Here is a 22,195-nt window from a genome sequence, read left to right as displayed (position 1 = left end):
TAGAGGTATAGACAGATTATTTTTTGATAAGAGTGATAGACAGGTTCTTTTTTAATTAAAGTTATAGAATTTTTCTTTTTTAATCAGTGCTAAAGACAGATTGTTTTTGAGATTATAGAAAGTAACAACAAATTGAATATCAATAGGATGTTGTTCTAGTTCACCACTCGATACAAAATAGAAAAATGTATTACTTTTCTTCCAACTTCCATAGTTTGATAACAAACATTGAAATGTTCTTCCTCGTGTGGCTACAGAATAGTTAATACAACCTTAATTACCGCACACTTCTTTTGAGGGTGAGGGGAGGGTGATGGGGGCATGTCTTGTTTGATTTCGGCTGTGAATCAAATTGTTGCATTGTAGATCAAAACATACAACAATATAATAAATACACATTGAAACAATGATCATTTGCAGTATTTGTTTTAAGTAGCCATCTTCAATGTTAATTCATGACTCAGAAACACAATGAATTTAGAGTGATTATATAAAATCACGGAAATATTAAATAAATATTATGTTAAATACATTTCATTACAGGGTCGTGCACAATCTAAACACAAGAAATGTATTTACTGAGTGCAGTAACACTAGACTATGATTGTTTCGTTATACTATATAGTGTATGCTAAAGGTGTTACCCCCAATGATTAACCAACCGGATTAATATTTAACTACCTGGTCTATACAAGGTAATTATTTTCTAGAATTAATAAAAAGACCACGCAGGACATTTTCACATGTTTGCATGAATTTCCTATCCAATATCCTATTATTTTCATTATCATCATTATTTTATTATATTATTATTATAGCCTACATAAATATATATGGACCGTGGGTTAGAAATTCGTCCCAATGGACGTTCTCTATCTTGTTCCCCTACCATTAGAATGCTACGCATTTAGATTCACCACTGTATACATGCTTATTCTGATAACTGTACCTATTTTAGGTTACGTCCTATATTTTCTTGATCCAAAATGATTTTACGCCTTTAACTCATCTTCACATTAGCAGTACGTGAACACTGTATATACTTCAGGTGACGTGCTATATTTTGATCGCTTGTATTCAGCGGTTTCCATATATGGAGAATATAGGTGACGCAGAATGTTTATCGCGGGGTTTTCAATCAGTATATATACAGGTTAGTTTCTGATTTGAGACATACGACGACTTCCTACAGCATCAGGAGGGACAGGAAAAGTTCAGAAGAAATGTCTGGCCAGGGAATTGTGGTGATAGACTTGGGCACTGGGAGTGTCAAGGCAGGTCTGAAGGGTGATAGCAGTCCCACGTGTGTACTGACAGCAAAACAACAAAAGGTAAGTCAGGATTTCCAAAATAAGTATAAGAACTACAAATATCCAGAAATCCAACTGATTGGTATTTTCAATACTCTCTGTTGTTGCTTTGTCAGATACTGTAAATTAGTAATACCTTTTTCTACTAAGAGTGTTTTATGTGCTGTATGTCAATTATTTAAGTCTGTACACAATTGCTTTATTTTTTCTGTATATTAAAGGATGTCGTTTAAAGTCTTTAGTAAGACTTGGATTCTTTGCAGATATGTCTAACTTAATATCACTGAAATCGGATCTCTCATTTCTTTTTGTTTTCTGTACTTCGTAACATACCAGATGTATATTGATGTCAATTCCATGATGCGATCTGGGGAACTCTTTGTCTTGTCAAGCATTTGTAATCACTGAAAAAATCTCAACGGAAAAATGTCCAGTACTATTGTATGACATTAATAGATGTTCAGTAATGATCCAAAGTACATACATTGATTTGTCAGCATATAGAAATATATGTATCGTGTCTGCTTGTTTAATGATCAGAACAGTCAGGAAGAGTTTATGTTCATCGTAACGATAAAACATATTCAAGATAGCATCAACGTGTTCATATGAGCCATGACCCATAAGATGACAATAGGGTTAACAATATTTTAGATTTCATAAAAACAGAAGACGTATTTTGTGTGTTAACGGAGACAGAATTGTGACGTTTACCATTGGTTGTTTTCTTTTATTAGGGTGTCATTAATGGCGGGTATCCTGTCGAAAAGGGACTTGTGACAAACTGGGAAGGCGCCGAACAACTTCTCCGCAATACATTTACAGCACTGGGTGTCAAGCCAGAAGAGTATGCCATTCTCTTAAGTCAGCCTATGACAAATACGGAACTTAACAAACAGAAAATTGTCCAGGTCCTGTTTGAGAGATTCAACGTGCCAGCTGTTTTCTTAGCCTACACCAACGTCTTGTCCCTGTATTGTACGGGGAAGCTGAATGGGGTTGTGATGGAGTCCGGAGCAGGGGTATCGAATTGTGTGGCCATTTACCAAGGATACGCAATGCTTGACTCTGTCGTGTCAAGTGACTTGACCGGTAACCAACTCACAGCCTTTGTCGCACAAAAACTGAATCATCCCGGAATTGATTTTGAAACTGTTGACGAAATCAAAAAGAACACGTGTAGCTTGGGCCCCTCTGCTGAAGTCAAAAGTTATACACTTCCTGACGGAAGTTCTATCGCTGTAAACCAAGATGCACAAAGGGCACCAGAGATCTTGTTAGATCCCACCATAGCTAACTTGGACACGAGAAGTATTCCACAAACCATAGTAGACTGCATCGAGAAAGTCCGCGCAAAGCACGGAGAGGATCGTGCCAGAGAACTGTATGGCAATATCATATTGTCTGGAGAAAATTTTCTATTCAGCGGAATAGCTGACCGTGTGCAGGACGAAATAAAATCTAAGATGGCTGGAGTCAGTGGAATAAGCGTGACGAAAGCAACACCGTGCTCAGCATGGATTGGGGGATCTATCCTCGCCTCGCATGAAGCGTTCGATGGACTTCTTTTAACTAAGGCTCAGTACGAAGAGAAGGGAATACAAAGTATTGAAGGCAAATTCTAATTTTGGCCGTCACTGCCAGAAGACTACTTCAGACTTTGTAATAAAGTAACTACAGAAAATATGTGTAAGATTGCTTTTGATAACGATTATGAACTGATACCCTGTCATCGATCAATGGTTCAAATATTAATTATAGTTTATCAATACTTTATCATCGATCTTATCATATAAAAATTAACGTTTTAAACGCAATCATAATGCATTCTTTGACCCTCTACCAGTGTCGTTTATTATACGTCTATACTAACCTGGCGTCGGTTTGTGATTCTCATGGAGATGATAAAGGAACCGCTCTGTACTGTCGTGGCTGTGTTCTTGAGCAAGGCATTTTTCCTAAATGCGTTATATAAACATGATATGAGTTATTTATTTCCCTTTTCATGTGTAGGACATGGATAAAACTCCTTGCTGATGCCGCCGTTTAATGTTAGATTTATTCATATTTTTCAGAGGTTCTGTAATTTGATGTTGATATAAATATAAGTTTCAATAAATCATTCATACCTACAACAAACTTGCATTTTTCTTATTTTCCACATGTTCATCCCTATCTTGCGTTTCCTGGCACGCTACAGTGCTTCCAATACAATAATCTGATTTTCTGTAGAATATGAACTGTATTGGCTACATGTTGTGTCAAAATTCAAAATTGTACAAAAGACACAAATTCAGAGTTCTTGTAGTAGGGCTAAACAATAAATTACACTACGTAATATAGCTAGGTTTTCACTATATCTATACTATTATTCTCATATATCCTGGCTACATTAATGCTATATTTTGTACGTCCTGACAACATTAATGCTTTAATTTCATAAATCCTGTGTATCTATCTATTATTTTCTTTTTTATCCGTGTTATATTGGAATCCTTCAGTCCCTGACTCGATACTACTACAATCGCCTATACATTTCTCACTGCTAGATGATGTCACGTCCGAACAATAACACGATAAAAGGTGGACTTACCTATCTATGAAATATTAACTCGACAAAATTATCTCGTTAATATCTCGCAATAATTGTCGTCATCAAAGAGTCTATCATATATGTATGTTAGTCGTAGCCCCCCATCCCCTCAAACAAACAAAAAGCCGGGCTTTAAAAAATCGCCTCACGTCTATGTCTGTCTTCCGTTCGTCCGTATACAATTTCTGTCATAGTTATTTCTTGAAAAGTACTAAATGAATCTTCCTCAAATTTCATGTGACTTGAGGGCTATTCAGAAAAAGAAAATGTCTGACAGGTGGCAGTCTTTGATTTTAACAATTAAAAATTGTTTTTGCTACCTCTTGAGAAGAACTGGATGGATCTTTCTCAAATTTAATGTGATTTGAGGGCTGTTCAGAAAAACAAAGTGGCTTGACAATGAAAGTTTTTTTTCCTACCACTTGAAAAGAACTTGATGGATCTTTCTCAAATTCCATGTGTATGTTCCCCTTGATCCCTTATTGTCCCCATTTGGTTTTGAGACGGAAAAACACAAACTGGGCAACAAGCAGCCATATTTGATACTGACGATGAACGATTGTTATCGCACTTGTTGAGAAATACTGGATGGCTCTTTTTCAAATTTCGCATGTAGGTCTTTGTTCCTGATTGTGCCTTTCTAATTTTTTGATTGACCAGAAAAATAAGATGGCTGATTTGCGACCATCTTGGATATGAGAGTCAAAATTATTATCGCTATTTCTTAAAAGGAATGTTCAATTTTCATGTAAACAGAGGAGAAAGGAGAAAAAGAAGAAAGAAACGTTCCTTTTGATTGTTCTCCAACTCCGTAGCAAATACAACAAATTATAGAATATGTTCCAGGAAAAGCATGCCATACCAAGGCTGCTGCGAGTTGAAGGCTAACAACGGTGGCGGCAAAATGTAGAAATGAACATCGATTGCTTTAAGAGTTATCTACCATTAAATACCGCTTGACTGGTTTTAACCTGAATATAGACACGTTTGATAACGTCAATGAATAAAATCGTCCATGCCATCACAAGAGGTTTTTTCTTTTTTTTCTTCTAATTATACAACGTAACCTGAATTACCGTTTTCATAATCTTTGACGTTTCGTCATAGGAAATCGAAATAAGTACTATTTTCGCATTGTATTAACATTGCCATTAAGATTTTGATGTCAGCATATTGTGGAGTAAACGGTTTGTATCTTTTGAAAGTTTTAAAAAACCTCAGTCAGGATTCATTATCTTATGTAAAGAAACGTTATTCCTTTCGAATGAACAGGAGATGAACATATCTTGTGCGTCTATACTATTTTATTTATAATACATAGTTCAAACAAGCTGACGTAGGAAATTGATATTCTATATCTATTGATTATATCTATCGATTATATCTATTGATTTTATCTATTGATTATATATATTGATTATATTTATTGTTTATATCTATTGATTATATCGATTGTTTATATCTATTGATTATATCTATTGATTATATCTATTGATTATATCCATTGATTTTATCCATTGATTATATCTATTGATTATATCTATTGATTATATCTATTGATTATATCGATTGTTTATATCTATTGATTATATCTATTGATTATATCTATTGATTATATCCATTGATTTTATCTATTGATTATATCTATTGATTATATCTATTGATTATATCGATTGTTTATATCTATTGATTATATCTATCGATTATATCGATTGTTTATATCTATTGATTATATCGATTGTTTATATCTATTGATTATATCTATTGATTATATCTATTGATTATATCCATTGATTTTATCTATTGATTATATCTATTGATTATATCTATTGATTATATCGATTGTTTATATCTATTGATTATATCTATCGATTATATCGATTGTTTATATCTATTGATTATATCGATTTTTTATATCTATTGATTATATCTATTGATTATATCGATTGTTTATATCTATTGATTATATCTATTGATTATATCGATTGTTTATATATATTGATTATATTTATTGTTTATATCTATTGATTATATCTATTGATTATATCTATCGATTATATCGATTGTTTATATCTATTGATTATATCTATTGATTATATATCGATTATATCGATTGTTTATATCTATTGATTATATCGATTGTTTATATCTATTGATTATATCTATCGATTATATCGATTGTTTATATCTATTGATTATATCTATTGATTATATCGATTGTTTATATCTATTGATTATATCTATTGATTATATCTATTGATTATATCGATTGTTTATATATATTGATTATATTTATTGTTTATATCTATTGATTATATCTATTGATTATATCTATCGATTATATCGATTGTTTATATCTATTGATTATATCTATTGATTATATCTATCGATTATATCGATTGTTTATATCTATTGATTATATCTATCGATTATATCGATTGTTTATATCTATTGATTATATCTATTGATTATATCGATTGTTTATATATATTGATTATATTTATTGTTTATATCTATTGATTATATCTATTGATTATATCTATCGATTATATCGATTGTTTATATCTATTGATTATATCTATTGATTATATCTATCGATTATATCGATTGTTTATATCTATTGATTATATCGATTGTTTATATCTATTGATTATATCTATCGATTATATCGATTGTTTATATCTATTGATTATATCGATTGTTTATATCTATTGATTATATCTATCGATTATATCTATTGATTATATCTATTGATTATATCGATTGTTTATATCTATTGATTATATCGATTGTTTATATCTATTGATTATATCTATCGATTATATCGATTGTTTATATCTATTGATTATATCTATTGTTTATATCTATTGATTATATCGATTGTTTATATCTATTGATTATATCGATTGTTTATATCTATTGATTATATCTATCGATTATATCGATTGTTTATATCTATTGATTATATCTATTGTTTATATCTATTGATTATATCTATTGTTTATATCTATTGATTATATCGATTGATTATATCTATTGATTATATCTATTTTTCATATCTATTTTTTATCTATTAATCATATCTACTGATAGAATATAAAAAAATACAACTGTAAGATGTCTGACAATTTTATATCCAGGTGTTGATACAGCGTCGCTAGCATACACGATTTAAGCAAACTGAGCAGCGGAAAATGACAGCTTTGGTCATTGAAGATCGATTACCTTGTAACGTAGCATTAAATAGGATTTAGATTCCCGTCTCCCGTTTATAGATCTAAATTATTTGAGCAAACGTCCCATACCATCCGATTCCCACATGTCACACGATAATTGTTCATGTGACGTAACATTAAACGCTTATCTGTTGTCTAAAACTACACATTAAATCTTGTCATTACTCTGAAATGTTTTGGTATTCACATTTCAAAAAGCAAATAATGATCTTGTTACCTTTACCCGGTTATATGGAAAACTGGATAAATTAGTCAACATCTTTTTTTTTTGTTGTCTTTCTAATATTGTGATTTTTTTCGATGTGGTATACTTGTGTTCAGATTGGAGTTTTTAGTTTAATACGACAATACGATCGCTGTTTTGAAATTGAATACGTTGATTATCGAAAAGTCCATTAAAATCGAACTTTGTTGCGTCTAAAATTGTTGAACGAATATGTTGATGTTTGAATGTCAATTACATTGAATTAATCGTTTCCGAACCTGGTCTACCATATATACCTACTTACACATACGTGTTTTACTTTCTGGATTTCCTCGCTCTCAGCCTAAATCATCACTGCCGAGGCTTGAAATGCTGAATCAACTTAATGAGAACGGTTTATCCGTTGTCCTCACCTCCTGTATTTACCAAATTGATGAGATAATGAAGCAGAAGACGCTTAATCTTCCGGAATTTCTGGTTATATTTTCCGTGTACTTTTAAAGGAGTCTCAGTGTCAAAACTTTCTTTTGTTCATATTTTGCAGTAGTTTCAATGAATTTGGATTTGAATTAAAATTCTCTAGACATGGTAATGTTTTCTTTGTTATCTCGCTAACTCATCAACATCATCAACATAAGTATTGTGTATCTGTAATGAGAGAGTAATGTTCGAACCGCTGACATCTCTTTGATGTGCTGTGAATATCGGCAATGTTGAATGGCGAGAACTGATCCCTCATAATTTACCCTATACACATGAGAAGCCTTAGGTTTGAGATCATTGAAAACCCACAGGAACCAACAGGCATCCATTACTTTTTAATAACATATTCTAGCATCAGACCGGAAATTAAAAAGTATCTCTCCACAGTTCTATGTCAACTCCATTTCATCGCAAAACACCATCATCATAGAAATCACACAGTATATGCCAGTATCTCCGAAAAATGTAACATTGTTTCAAAACTAAGAAGCACAATTGCTGAAATTTGATTGTATCAAAAAACAATAATGGTTTATATTTTCTTGTTTTTACCAAGTGATGTATTTTAAGTCGTACTGTCATTTTCTTAATTTGTTTTCTTACTGTATCTGTTTTACGATGGAGAGATGACTTCAAGAAGTTTTCTCGATAATATTTTATGCATCTTTTCGATAAAATTCCGTTGAAATAGCCTGGAAAATATCCACGCCTCATAACAATAGTATTCAATTGTCATCAATTATCAGTGTATTAAAGCGGTTGTGTTATTGCCGAAAACGCTTGCATCTGATATTTTAATTGTGAAAAAATGAAATGAACGACAGAAAAAAAATGTAACGTTTATTAAAGAAGAAATCGCATGTTATGCGTATGCAAATATTACATCACAACAGAAAATCATTATAACAAATAGCTAAAAAGTTCCTCACCTACTTCATCTACCTCCCTACATGTTTTACTAGATCATACGGTATCAGCCACGCCCTTATCTGCGTCATACAGCCATACCCGTAATTCCTACCCTGTAAATATTATACCATAAAACAAAAATCAATTTGTAAATAGAGAATTTTAACTTTGTTTTCATTTCATATAAGATTTTATGAAGCGAGTCTTCGGGGTTTTATTTTTGCGAGGCACGGCGAAAATATCATACGAAATGAAAACAGTTTCAAGATATTATCGCATAGCTCGGGAAAGTTTGGACAGGATTTCAATCACACGAAGGCCGTCGTTTTCCTGATATTTTCAATTGGTGACATAACTGTCAATATTAGGATTTCTGACAGACAATGAAAAACTCTCCAGGTAACTTACAAAAGTGACATATACCAATATATTATGGATAACACGTTGATTATGTGATGATACCTACATGTCATATCATCTCTAGTTTATTATTGCTTTACGGCATATTAACAGCCAGGGTCATTTAAGGACGTTCAAGGTTTGAATGGCGGAGGAAAACCGGAGTTCGTTCCTGGAGAAAAAAACATCGACCTGGCGATTGTATGATATACTCGAATCCCCGATCAAAATGAGTGTGGTGGGGAAGGAGGGGGGCGGAGGAGGGGGGCGGGGGCTGGTGATAAAGACGTTCAGACGCTTTAATCACTCGTGCATTGCGGTCCCTGCCATATAATAATACGGCTATATCGTTTCATTATATGACATATAACAATACAAATATGTTATACGATACCTCTATACCATGATGGTACTTGCATCATCTCAGTATACATGAATATATTTCACTATTTTTAGTTTGCCCTGAATGTGCATACGCTACCTTGAATTACTATGATAAATCGTCATTGTCGATCTAAGCTTCTTTAACTTATAAAACGTAAGCCCTTTTCTCTATTGTTATCCCTGATCAGAATGAAACATTGAGGTCATTCCAAAACCTCACAATGATAAAAAGCCACGTAGAAATTAATTTCAAGCCAGTTGTAATCAACAGTCGACAGAAAATGACACGGGTCTCTTGTTCTGAGATCGAGATATAATAAAGAAATATCGAGAAACATTCCACAAAGTCTCTGACTAAACATAAAAGAATTTCAAACAAAGGTATATCACTTTGTACTTGGACCGCGTTGGCATAAACGGTCTTAAATTTCTATTTTTCTCTCTTATCCATAATCTTACGTGAGAGTACATGTCAACCTCCTCTGATTAAAATGCATTCATGTTTAGTGACGACAACGGGAACAATACCAGGAATCATATAATCATTTTGAAATCGAAACCATTGTTCGCCACCTCCAAACAACATTGTCATGCTGTCTAGAGCCATGTTTGAGAAAGCTCTATGTTGGTACAAGTGTTTCTTCTACGCCATTAGTCAGACTGTATACACACTTTGACTTTGCTATTTATGTACAACCATTCAGCTAATGGAGTGAAAACAAATTGAAATACAAATTCCATCGAAAACAGATTTGTGTAAATGTAATTATTTTCCTATTATCGTTACACGTGTTAAAACGAGTTTATCACACTTTAAATCAGCACTGCTAAAGAACTTATAACGAATTAAATCCCAAGCAAAAGACGTACATTTGTACCTTGTTATTTACTAATTTGAAAGAACATATTTTTTTTTCGTTTAAAAATCTGTTGCTTTTGATGTCACAATGCCTAAAAAGACACGTATACATGTACTAGTCATCAAGCCGTACTTATAATAAGAATAGACAACCAAATAATTACCAACTGGGGTTTTTGCGTAATAAAGGAATTGATGTGTAGCCCATGTGGCAAGCGAGACCCGAGTTCACGAGCTCCTCTATAGACTCCGAGAAATATCTATCATCGAACTGGTGCTTCTCGTGAAGTGTTTTAGATGTGCCGATCAGCATGGCGTTGAATTTAAAATTTGGTGACGGAAACGTGACAGCCTTTGGTCTACTCATCAGACGGATGTCTTTCTTATTTAACTTCTTTGGTTTCGTTTCAGGTTCGTCACATACCCGGCTTACACTGTAGTAGTCACTATGTAGCTCACTATGGGGATCGTAGTTACCCCGCGTGTCCTGACGGAAGCTGATCTTGTATGTGTCTCCATCCTCTTGCCAGTATTCCCGAAACACCTCATTGATATGTTTAGGAAACATGTCTTTCTCTTTATCCTTCCGAGGAGAGGTGAGGGGTGACCCTTTAGCATATATCGTCATCGCTGACATTTTCTCTCTTGTTGAGTTTCTCGATCGCGGCGTCACTGGAGTAATGTTTGGGAGTCTTTCTGGGTAGAATGGAGCATCACTCACATCGAAAGCAACTCTCTTTCCTCGTCTCAATAAGTTTATTGGATAATCTATTCCTGACTGAACTCGCGTTAGTAGTTCGGGAAGTTCAGTCGATCTGCTGCTGTGTTTAACATCTTCATATACTTTGCTTATGTCATTGTCAGCATAATAATCCCAGGATTTGTATTGCTTCCCCTCCATTTTCCGTTTCCGGGAAGCTTCCGTGCGATAGTATACTGCTATTGGGAGTTCCTTCCGTTTTAAAACTCCTTGAATCACTTTTTCACGTTTATGTCTGCCGAACTCTGACTTCCCGCTGTATGATGCGGATAAATTTGGAACAGATCGACTCATTTAGCTTTTATAAATCCAACTTTCATAGGTAAACACACGTTCTGTTTGCACGATTTCACTAGATTCCTTGAATCGACGCGTGACTACATCCTCACCGTTTTTCTACCGTTTCCCCCATAACGTTATCGGAGCTGTCTTTTATGCAGTATCACAAAGGTAGACGTTCGTTTTCCATGTGACCGGTGTATTTGTGTGCTGTGTAACAGCTACACCACCACAAAATATCCTTATAATAACTGTATCTATCTATTACAAAGAAACACACCGATCTCCCTCTTACTAACACAACATAGTTATAATTGGGATCGTCGTCCAACCGTGACCTGCTCTATGCAAGAAGCACTATATTATTATTATGAACAGTCCGCACTAAGGTCTTTGAAAAGCGGACAATTACTTTTTTCATCAGATATAATCTACTTACCTTTAAATCGCTGCCAAATTCACTATTGTACAAAGGTTTGTATAGGCTACATAAAATGGACGTTAACATTGTAACATAGTTATTAAGACTAAAGGTTTACCCAATCACGCAAGCAATTCATGAGCTTTGTATACTACAGTGGTATGAAATACACGTTTACTTCATATTCGCCCGGATTGCTTCTCATTGTGATAACCACTGAGTATTATATCATTTCCTACGTGAAATACACTATTAATTAAGTATAAAGCAATCGTATTGTACACTAGGATAGTTCCGAACAAAATCAAGACAAATTGCTTCATCCTGGAAAGACCGCTGTTGATCACGTAACACATGATTACCAAGGAAGTCCCTTAATTCAGTTTTACTTGGAGAAAATCACTTACGACACTCCGCTTGCTACAGAGTAGCAAGAAATATTTCAATTATCGGGTAAAGCGTTTAAAGTAGAAACGAATGCATTAGACAGCGAGCCATTATGTCTGGTGTGGTCTGGGAGGCGCGGTCGAGAGGGTCACATTAGTAATGTATGACTGTCCTCCTGTCATCCTCGTTTAAATCCCACGCTTTTTATCAGTTTTCTTTGTGAAAAAAATAACGTTTGGCGGCATTCTCTTTTCCCCGGCATCATTGCGGAATTGTTGTGATGGAGTTTTGTAATTACATTGTCTCCAATTTTTTTTTTTGACGATTTTTATGACGTCACAAAATAAATCATCAAACACCATTTCTAAGAAAGCATATGTCAACATATCAAGCTTCTACATTCTGGTATAACTTTTATTATAATGGCGTCTAAGTTTTGTTATTTTGTTGATTATATCTCAGTGACAAGGCAATAAAGGTTGACCTCTCTATGATTATTTTTCAAGGTCATGACAACATTGTCTCGTCACGCTTACAGACCATCAACACGTATGCATAATTATCTAAACTAATTAAAGAACATGGTAGCTGCCCTACACGGTACAGGCATCTTTAAGGAAATGTGAATTTTATGGAAAACGGAAGTGAAATAGCGATAATTTCAGGAAATAACACAAACATTCCCTATGTTAACAGACAATATTATTACAGCTTTTCACACTACACATCGTTTTTTAATCAACAGTTTCCTTCGTGCTTTTCGCATAAGATATTCATAGTCGTTTTATTATCAATTAGTATTAAAACTATTGAGGATGTTCCGTAATGTTGGCAACTCTCACGGGTCACAATTTTAGCATCTTTCCAATAAAATGGTCGAAATATATCTCAAAGAATGGAAAATTCGGGATTTGGTCGTAAAAAATATACATGTGTCTCACTATTGTACGGATTTAATTTTCGCGTTCACGTGAATGTACCGCGAAATATACCGTTACATGGTATTGCTGGTTTTGGAGAATTTTGTTATATTATGTATATATAATTGATTCGATATTGAAGAAAGTTGTTTTACGCAAGGTCGACAAAGGTGCACTATGGTGAACCTACAGGATTCTAACTACATGTGTATGATACAATCGGTTACCCTTCAGTATTCTGACTACATGTGTATGACACAATCGGTTACCCTTCAGTATTCTGACTACAAGTGTATGATACAATCGGTCTACCTTCAGGATTCTGACTACATGTGTATGACACAATCGGTTACCCTTCAGGATTCTGACTACATGTGTATGACACAATCGGTTACCCTTCAGTATTCTGAATACATGTGTATGATACAATCGGTTTACCTTCAGGATTCTGACTACATGTGTATGATACAATCGGTTACCCTTCAGGATTCTGACTACATGTGTATGATACAATCGGTTTACCTTCAGGATTCTGACTACATGTGTATGACACAATCGGTTACCCTTCAGGATTTTAACTACATGTGTATGATACAATCGGTTACCCTTCAGGATTCTGACTACATGTGTATGACACAATCGGTTACCCTTCAGGATTTTAACTACATGTGTATGATACAATCGGTTTACCTTCAGGATTCTGACTACATGTGTATGACACAATCGGTTACCCTTCAGGATTTTAACTACATGTGTATGATACAATCGGTTACCCTTCAGTATTCTGACTACATGTGTATGATACAATCGGTTTACCTTCAGGATTCTGACTACATGTGTATGACACAATCGGTTACCCTTCAGTATTCTGACTACAAGTGTATGATACAATCGGTTTATCTTCAGGATTCTGACTACATGTGTATGACACAATCGGTTACCCTTCTGTATTCTGACTACATGTGTATGATACAATCGGTTACCCTTCAGGATTCTGACTACATGTGTATGATACAATCGGTTTATCTTCAGGATTCTGACTACATGTGTGTGACACAATCGGTTACCCTTCAGTATTCTGACAACATGTGTATGATACAATCGGTTACCCTTCAGTATTCTGACTACATGTGTATGACACAATCGGTTACCCTTCAGTATTCTGACTACATGTGTATGATACAATCAGTTTACCTTCAGGATTCTGACTACATGTGTATGATACAATCGGTTATCCTTCAGGATTTTGACTACATGTGTATGACACAATCGGTTACCCTTCAGTATTCTGACTACATGTGTATGATACAATCGGTTACCCTTCAGGATTCTGACTACATGTGATGACACAATCGGTTTATCTTCAGGATTCTGACTACATGTGTATGACACAATCGGTTACCCTTCAGGATTCTGACTACATGTGTATGATACAATCAGTTTACCTTCAGGATTCTGACTACATGTGTATGATACAATCGGTTACCCTTCAGTATTCTGACTACATGTGTATGACACAACCGGTTACCCTTCAGGATTCTGACTACATGTGTATGATACAGTCGGTTACCCTTCAGTATTCAGACTACAAGTGTATGACACAATCGGTTACCCTTCAGTATTCTGACTACATGTGTATGATACAATCAGTTTACCTTCAGGATTCTGACTACATGTGTATGATACAATCGGTTACCCTTCAGTATTCTGACTACATGTGTATGATACAATCGGTTACCCTTCAGTATTCTGACTAAATGTGTATGACACAATCGGTTACCCTTCAGGATTCTGACTACATGTGTATGACACAATCGGTTTACTACTTAACCATTGAACGTCTGTAAGATTGCATTTATTGTCAATATGAATGCAATCTGGGTGCCAGATAAATAATCATGACGTCCTAACGGTTATATTTACATTTTTGTCATTTTTTTTTATTTTTAAAAATAATTGAAATTCAAATTTCCCGCTCAATCGTTAGTGTTGTGATGTTGATGGAACAGCCATATTGACGACGACAAAAAATAGTGCGTGGAAAAACAACAGTAAAACAATGACAGATTAGCTGACGAAATGAATATGTTTAACACTTTCAACAATTACTATTTAATATCAGTACTTAAATCCAGAGAATTAAACTACATGTGTATGATACAATCGGTTACCCTTCAGGATTCTGACTATATGTGTATGACACAATCGGTTTACCTACATGATTCTGACTACATGTGTATGACACAATCGGGTTATTGGTTCATGAGAATCTATAGAAAACATTTTTTTGTAACAAATAGCCAGCTTTAGTGATAGACGTGAAAAATGAATTGACATTTGTGATTAATGATGCTTCAACACTGTTTAGATTAATAATTATATTATAAGGTTCAATAACATCTATCTAATCAGAAAAATGTACACAATACACAATATATTACGCCATTAATATTTATGTCTCGGTATCATTAACAATCTCCTGTTCCATGTACTTCGTGCAAACGCAAGGGAGAACGAAGCATTAAGTCTTAATGCTATATAGTGTGGTATATTTACCGTTAGGAAGTGTTTCCGACAGACTCAATTCATCACAACACAAATTGATGTATGAATAGCATTATATACATTTTTTATGAATGTAAAGATCTTAATAAAAAAAAATCCTTAAACCTTCAAATGTTCTGTTTTAATGCTGGACCATATAGGACATTGATCTATCTGGAACATGATTTATATTATTACAGGAGTTGTTCTTTGTCACATTTGAAAATGTGGTCTATAATTTGGTGTTGGCACTGTGGTGTATTTGCCCTTGTGTTAGCGCTGTGGTATTTTTTGTCCTTGGCGCTGCGATATTTTTGTCTTTATGTTGGAAATATGAAAATTTTGTGCATGTGCTAGTGCTGTGACATGTTTGTCTTTGTTTTGGTGTTGTAGTATTTTTCCCTGATGTTGGTGCTGTGGTATTTTTATCCTTGTGTTGGTGCCGTGCTATTTTGTCCTTGTGTTGGCAATGTGGCAAAATTGCGATGGTATTGCATTTTCAGTATTATTGCCCTTGTGTTGGCGCTTTGCTATTTTTGCTCTTGTGTTGCAACAGGAGTATTTTTGTCATTGTTTTAGAACTACTGTGTTATTTTTATCGTGCTTTGGTGGTGTGGTATTTTTGTCCGTGTATTGACTCTGTTATAATTTGTGTTGCAACCTTGATGTTTTTCTCTTGATTTGACGCTGTGTTATATTTACCTCTGTATTTTTGTCACTATGTTAGAGCTGTGGTATTTTGCCCTTAAGTTAGCGCTGTCGTTTTATGACTTTGTGTTGTAGCGGTGGTGGATTCGTCCTTGTGGTGGAAACGTGGAAATTTCCCTTGTGTTGGAAATGTGGTGTACCGCTATAACACGACAGTATCCGTGTATGATATTATTGTGGTTTTGTTTCTTCGACCATTTTGTCTTTGGTGCAGTATTTTGTCTTTCCTTCGTGTTTTCTCCTTTATGGTGATATGCTGTCAGTGTTTTTTTCCTGGCATGTAGCTCTTGCTCCCCTTTTCTATTCTTTTGTTTAAAGCATCACTATACTTGTATCTTGATATATGCCATTCATACTAGAACAGAGTGAGATCTTATGTAGCCGATCAAGTAGAAAAACAGGCTATCAAAAGGAAAGGCAAAAAAAGGGAGAAGATTTGAACAACAGATGTATTATCTGGTCTTATTATTGCATGCACGTCATCTATCAGTCTTACAAGGTTAGTTTTTGTTTCCTTCAAGGTCATACTCACTGGTAATGATTTCCGTAAGGTGGTGACATATTCCCTGTGTTCCTTTAGTTAAGAATTGGTGTTTGAGTTATGCGTTAAGTATTGCTGTGTTACATTAACTAGCAGCTGTTTTAATGTTGTATTATATACACGTACAGAGCGATAGTATTGATTACGGCGATTATAGCTTTGTTCTGACGCTTTATAATATGGATTTATGGTCATTTACACATCAACTTGCTCTAGGATCTCCGCGTCTAGATTAAGTGTTTTCTAAAATTTCTGAAGTTTGTTCGCAGTTAGCCACTAACATAAATAAGGCAAAAACGTGACAGAAAATTAGAACTACGACAAACACAAAACAATAATTAAGACGTGAAGCATTGCTCGGCTTACAATGACACTGGCATTAGCACTTGCAACACAGAAGCTTTGACGTCGAAACCATGGGAAACCATTGCACCTTTATCAGTATGTGGAAATAAAAACCGAGTACTATGTTTTTACATGAAACAGAGAAACCATGACAACTGCACTAGTACATGAAATAGAGACACCATGGCAATTGCATCAGTAGATGAAACAGAGAAACCATGGTTACTCCGTCATCGCATAAAATAGAGAAATCATTGCAACCACATCAGTAAATTCAACATAAACATAAAACACTGAAACCATGGCAACTACATCAGTGCAGGCAACAAAGAAGCTATTGTTACTACAACAGTACTTAAAAGATGGAAACCATGGCAACTACATCAGTAAATAAAACAGTGAAACTATGGCTCCTTTATTTGTCTATGACGCAGAGAAACCATGGTTACTATATTAGTACATATAAAAGATGAACTGGAATGACTAAATCTTCTCAGTGCATGAAACAGAGAAACTATGACAGCTGTTCTGTGCAAAGAAATCAGAACCATTGCATCGGTACATGAAATATGGCAGACACGGTTATCACACCGTTATAGTCAACAAATAAGCGCCTAAGCCAAGATATACAGCAAATTAACAATGTCTATCACACCAGTAAGAAACCACAACTCTCTCACCAACATAAAATAACACTCATCAAATGCCTTTACACTGAAATATAGAATATACCAATAATTTCGTATAAATGTTCAGCTTGTTAGACACTCAGAAACAAAACCAAAAACAGAAAAACAAGGCAGGTACGATTATTGATATCGATTTGACAAAGTATCGCAATGATAGAACTGTGTCCCTTCAATCGTCGTTAATCTCCAAGGTTTTTTGACTATTGGTAGGATGTCCAAGTTGTGGATTCGGACATGGAGTGGGATTACATGATAAACATGTCCATTTCTCACATCGTAAGAATACAATTGCATTAATTACAGATAAGAAACCAAGTAAGTGAGAAGGCAGATATCCTATTTATTTCTAAATGAGATGGCTCACCACACGGAATTTTTCTGCAATTCGATATGATATACGTTATTAGTTTAGGATACGACAAATATTCACTCTAGCGATGTTCCCGACAGTGCTGAAGCAATTTGTCTGTGGTTGAGAATTCCATATATAACCAGATATACAGTATGTATTGTGAATTACTTTACACGTCTCTGTGTGTAATGGGAGCCCAGGCTATGCGGGGCCGGAATATTACATGAATTGCGTTATTAAGTCAGTATGTATTATATCTATGTAACATCTCTGATAAAGATCTTTCCTCTCGTGCTGTGTTATCGATTGAATTAGAAACCTGGTTCTCCTAAAATGCCCAGTCTCATCGCGTGCCACCATAATAACGGGACTGTGTCGTTTTTACGACCAATTACGAGGATATATATTACTAATTATTAAACTCTGAGGCATCAGTTTCAATAATATGAAATATGTGAGTCATACAGGTTTGTTGAAAATGCCACAAACACGGCCATTACATAACATGATTAGGGAATGATCCTCTGCTTCTCTCTTGCCGCCAACAAATCCGTATATACACATGACATAAACTGTATGCAAGCTGTTTTAACTGCTCTTTGTTAGCATTTTGTGTTGTCTTAACGAATAACAACAGCGTGAAGGCAATTTTATGTTTCGTTGTTTATAGCTTGTCTTTTTATAGCTTTTGTTGGCATAAATCGAGTGCGCATTCACTGTGAGAAATGATTTAACAAAATCGCGTGAATGTTTGTCCTCTGTTAGCAATACATCAGTAACCGAAGATACAATTTTACGTTACATAAGCCTTGCACTCGTCTAGAAACAATATTACCCTCGTGTAAAGTAAAACCGGACCGTTACGGCTATAATGATTTACTACAGGAAGCAAATGATTCTCGACTTTATTTTGAAACGGATGTTTGTATTGCCAATAAACATAGAATTAAGATCATTATGGATAGATTGAATTTCTCATTGGTTGACTTGTGTGTTTTTTTTTAATATTAGGAAGGAATTAAAAAGAGCATGTGTGTTCGCGAATTTAAAAAAATATATATTTATTGACAATATATCAATGCAATTTTTTTAAATCAAATGCAATTCAACATTCCGTTCAGCAAAGCCACCTGGTGTATGCAAAATAGCATATCTATTACCAGTTAGTACTTGTGGTAAGTTGTTTAGTGTCTTGTGCTATTGTGCTCACTTGATGGATTTAATCAAATACTGCAAAGTTGTGTTTATCTTGTGAGGTATGAAGTGTTTTCAATAAATACTAAGCGTTTTCCAATTGTAAATGTCACTAAGCGCACTAAATAAAATGTTTTAGGATATTTTCTAGCAGTAAACTATTGCACAAACATGATATGTTCTGGTGAGTTTCCCAATATTTATAAATTCTCAACATTTGTTTTCACACAGAGCTCTGTCATCAAGAAGTCTGGTGATGTGTGTCCTGGTAATCTTTCCAATATTATAAAAGAAGCAATGATTCTCGACATTTGCTGTCACAATTAGCGTTTTAATCAACATATCTAGTGATGTGTCCTGGTGCGTTTTCCAATATTACAAAAGTCAACTTTTGTTTTCACAGTGAACTCTGTCGCAAAGAGATCTGGTAATGTGTCCTGGTAAGTTTTTTTAATATTATTGATGTCTGTAAGGTATTATTCTCGACATTTGCTGTCACAGTGAACTATGTTACCGAGATCTTACACCAAGAGATCTGGCGATGTGCTCCCGCGAGTTTTCCAATATTTGAAATGTGAGGTATTGTTCTCTGCATTTGTTTTCACAGTGAGGGATTTCACCAAGGATTAATTCTTATTTTAACAATAAAAACATATCCGTCCACGTGTTTTTAGCATGTCCATGGTATTTGCTATGTAAATTTGTATCAGTTGGTAAGTACTGACGTTAATCAATAGGGAATGTTCAGCATTACATTCACGTTAACAGTTTACAAACATATTCTCTAATAAGACAAACATGTCTGATGAATGGGCCATGTATTGTAGACAATTAATAGTGTTATATGGCTTCTTTCGACCACCAATCCTGATACTGCTGTTAATACTATCTTATCTAAAGGAAAATGTGTTCATACAAGAATGTTTTTCAACAAAGAAATCGACGATTCATTCTTAATTCGGCTGTTTTCTTCTTCCTACAAAAAGATATTTTTTTACTCTAATTTGAAAAAAAATCGTACAAATAATTATATTGCTGGAAGTTGATTTGTCCTTACCCAATTACACAACTAACAATTTACTATTACAAGTAAATAAAACTGTTCCCATTGAGTATTTCAAAAAGGCTGTTCTACCATGAGAAACATTTCATAAACACATTTCTGTGTACTTGCACCAATATTTAATTCCAATAAAGTAAAAGGGAGTATTATTTAAGTAAGTTTGTATTGGATTTGAAAGAAAATGTTAGATCGATAAATGTTTTCCCCGCTTCTACTTAGTTTACGTAACCATTTATATAATACATCATATTATAGTTTTCAAGAACAAAAATTCCAATATCAGTGTTAATCGCCAAGGACTCCTGTTGTCTTTGAAGGAATTTGTAATAGTATAATGAATTTCTAAAATTCCTTGCACGTGATTATTTGAAGTTCTGTTAAGAGTTCTAAACAGAACAAACAATTGAATGGCATTCTGGATTGTAGGTCTACATTTTGGGAACTTTATATTAATGTTATCTACATTGCCAGCCTAGATTGTAGATACGCACATTTATAGGAACATCGTTTGAAACAATAAATCTGTTCCGTAGGTCTACATTATGAATTTTCAAGTTAACATAACAATTAACATTATACCAACAACTTGGATGTACTGTGAATCTAACATTCAACAAAACACAGGCTATCTTTCCTCGATACTGATGTTTCATCCAGGCTTCAAGATTTACATGACAGGTATGTTATTGTGCCTGCAGAGAATACGTCCAATATCTTGCTCCTTTCCTGTTTACAAAAAGATATCGGGTTGCTTAATAACGAAATAAATTATGCAATCTTTCCAAAGATATAATACTGGTTAATTATGCTTCAGTATTACAATCATTTTCATTGACTATTGATGAAAAGGATACGGACCGCCCCTGTTTACATTGGATTTGTAAACTTCACTGGAATCTATATAAACGTTTTATTACTGGCACGTTTCGCTGTCCAAACCTCAAAGCTACTAACCACCATTCTTAGTATTACCAAGTCTGAATTATAGTCTTATTGTGCTACTGTTTACTCAAGAAGTGAAATTCATAGTATGTGGATTCAAAGAACTCCAAAAATTTTGACCAATCTTCAAAAACCTCTTCTATAAGAATATTTGATTTTTCCACCCTGTTCACCACTATACCCCATTCTAACGTACAAGGACGCATTCGTTCTCTTGTTATGAGAGCTTTCTTTACCCAGACATATGAACGGCGGTATAAATATATGGTTGTGAGTGTAATTCGTGCAAAATACGTTACAATCAAAGAAGAAATATACGGAGGATTAAATCATCAAATGATTGAGTTTCTGGTTGACAATACTTTCGTCACGTTTGGTGGTAGGATCTTCTAACAGACTATTGGCATGGCTATGGGAACTAAGCTTGTCCCTCTGACTGATTTGCCTTTGTTTTCTTACGAGGCTGAACTTATCGAAGAGGTACTCAAAACAAGTCACAAAGACCTTGCAAAATTGTTTACTTTTACTTTCAGATAAATTGAAAGATATACTTACATCATCCGCTCCTTTCGGTCTTTTACTTCAACGAAAACATGGCAAGCTTTCCGCGTAGCTGTATGATAAGCGTGATGATTTCAATGTCCCTATGGTTAATTATCCATTTTTGAACAG

At 34.4% G+C, this 22,195-nt stretch overlaps 1 protein-coding gene across 1 annotated transcript; it reads left to right on the top strand.

Moving 5' to 3' along the window:
- The first annotated feature begins 1,223 nt into the window (after positions 1–1,223).
- Positions 1,224–3,043, top strand: LOC132556317 (uncharacterized). The gene is made up of 2 exons (XM_060220701.1): positions 1,224–1,331; positions 2,048–3,043. Exons 1-2 carry the CDS (start codon positions 1,224–1,226, stop codon positions 2,933–2,935), a joined length of 996 nt encoding a protein of 331 aa, XP_060076684.1. The 3' UTR covers positions 2,936–3,043.
- The last annotated feature ends 19,152 nt before the right edge of the window (positions 3,044–22,195 follow it).

This window comes from Ylistrum balloti, unplaced genomic scaffold, assembly GCF_031769215.1.
Source record: "Ylistrum balloti isolate Yb309-2 unplaced genomic scaffold, AGI_CSIRO_Ybal_v1 Utg370558, whole genome shotgun sequence".
NCBI classification, from domain to species: Eukaryota; Metazoa; Mollusca; class Bivalvia; order Pectinida; family Pectinidae; genus Ylistrum; species Ylistrum balloti.
Note: the sequence above shows the minus strand (reverse complement) of the source record. Positions and strands in the feature narration are given on the sequence as shown.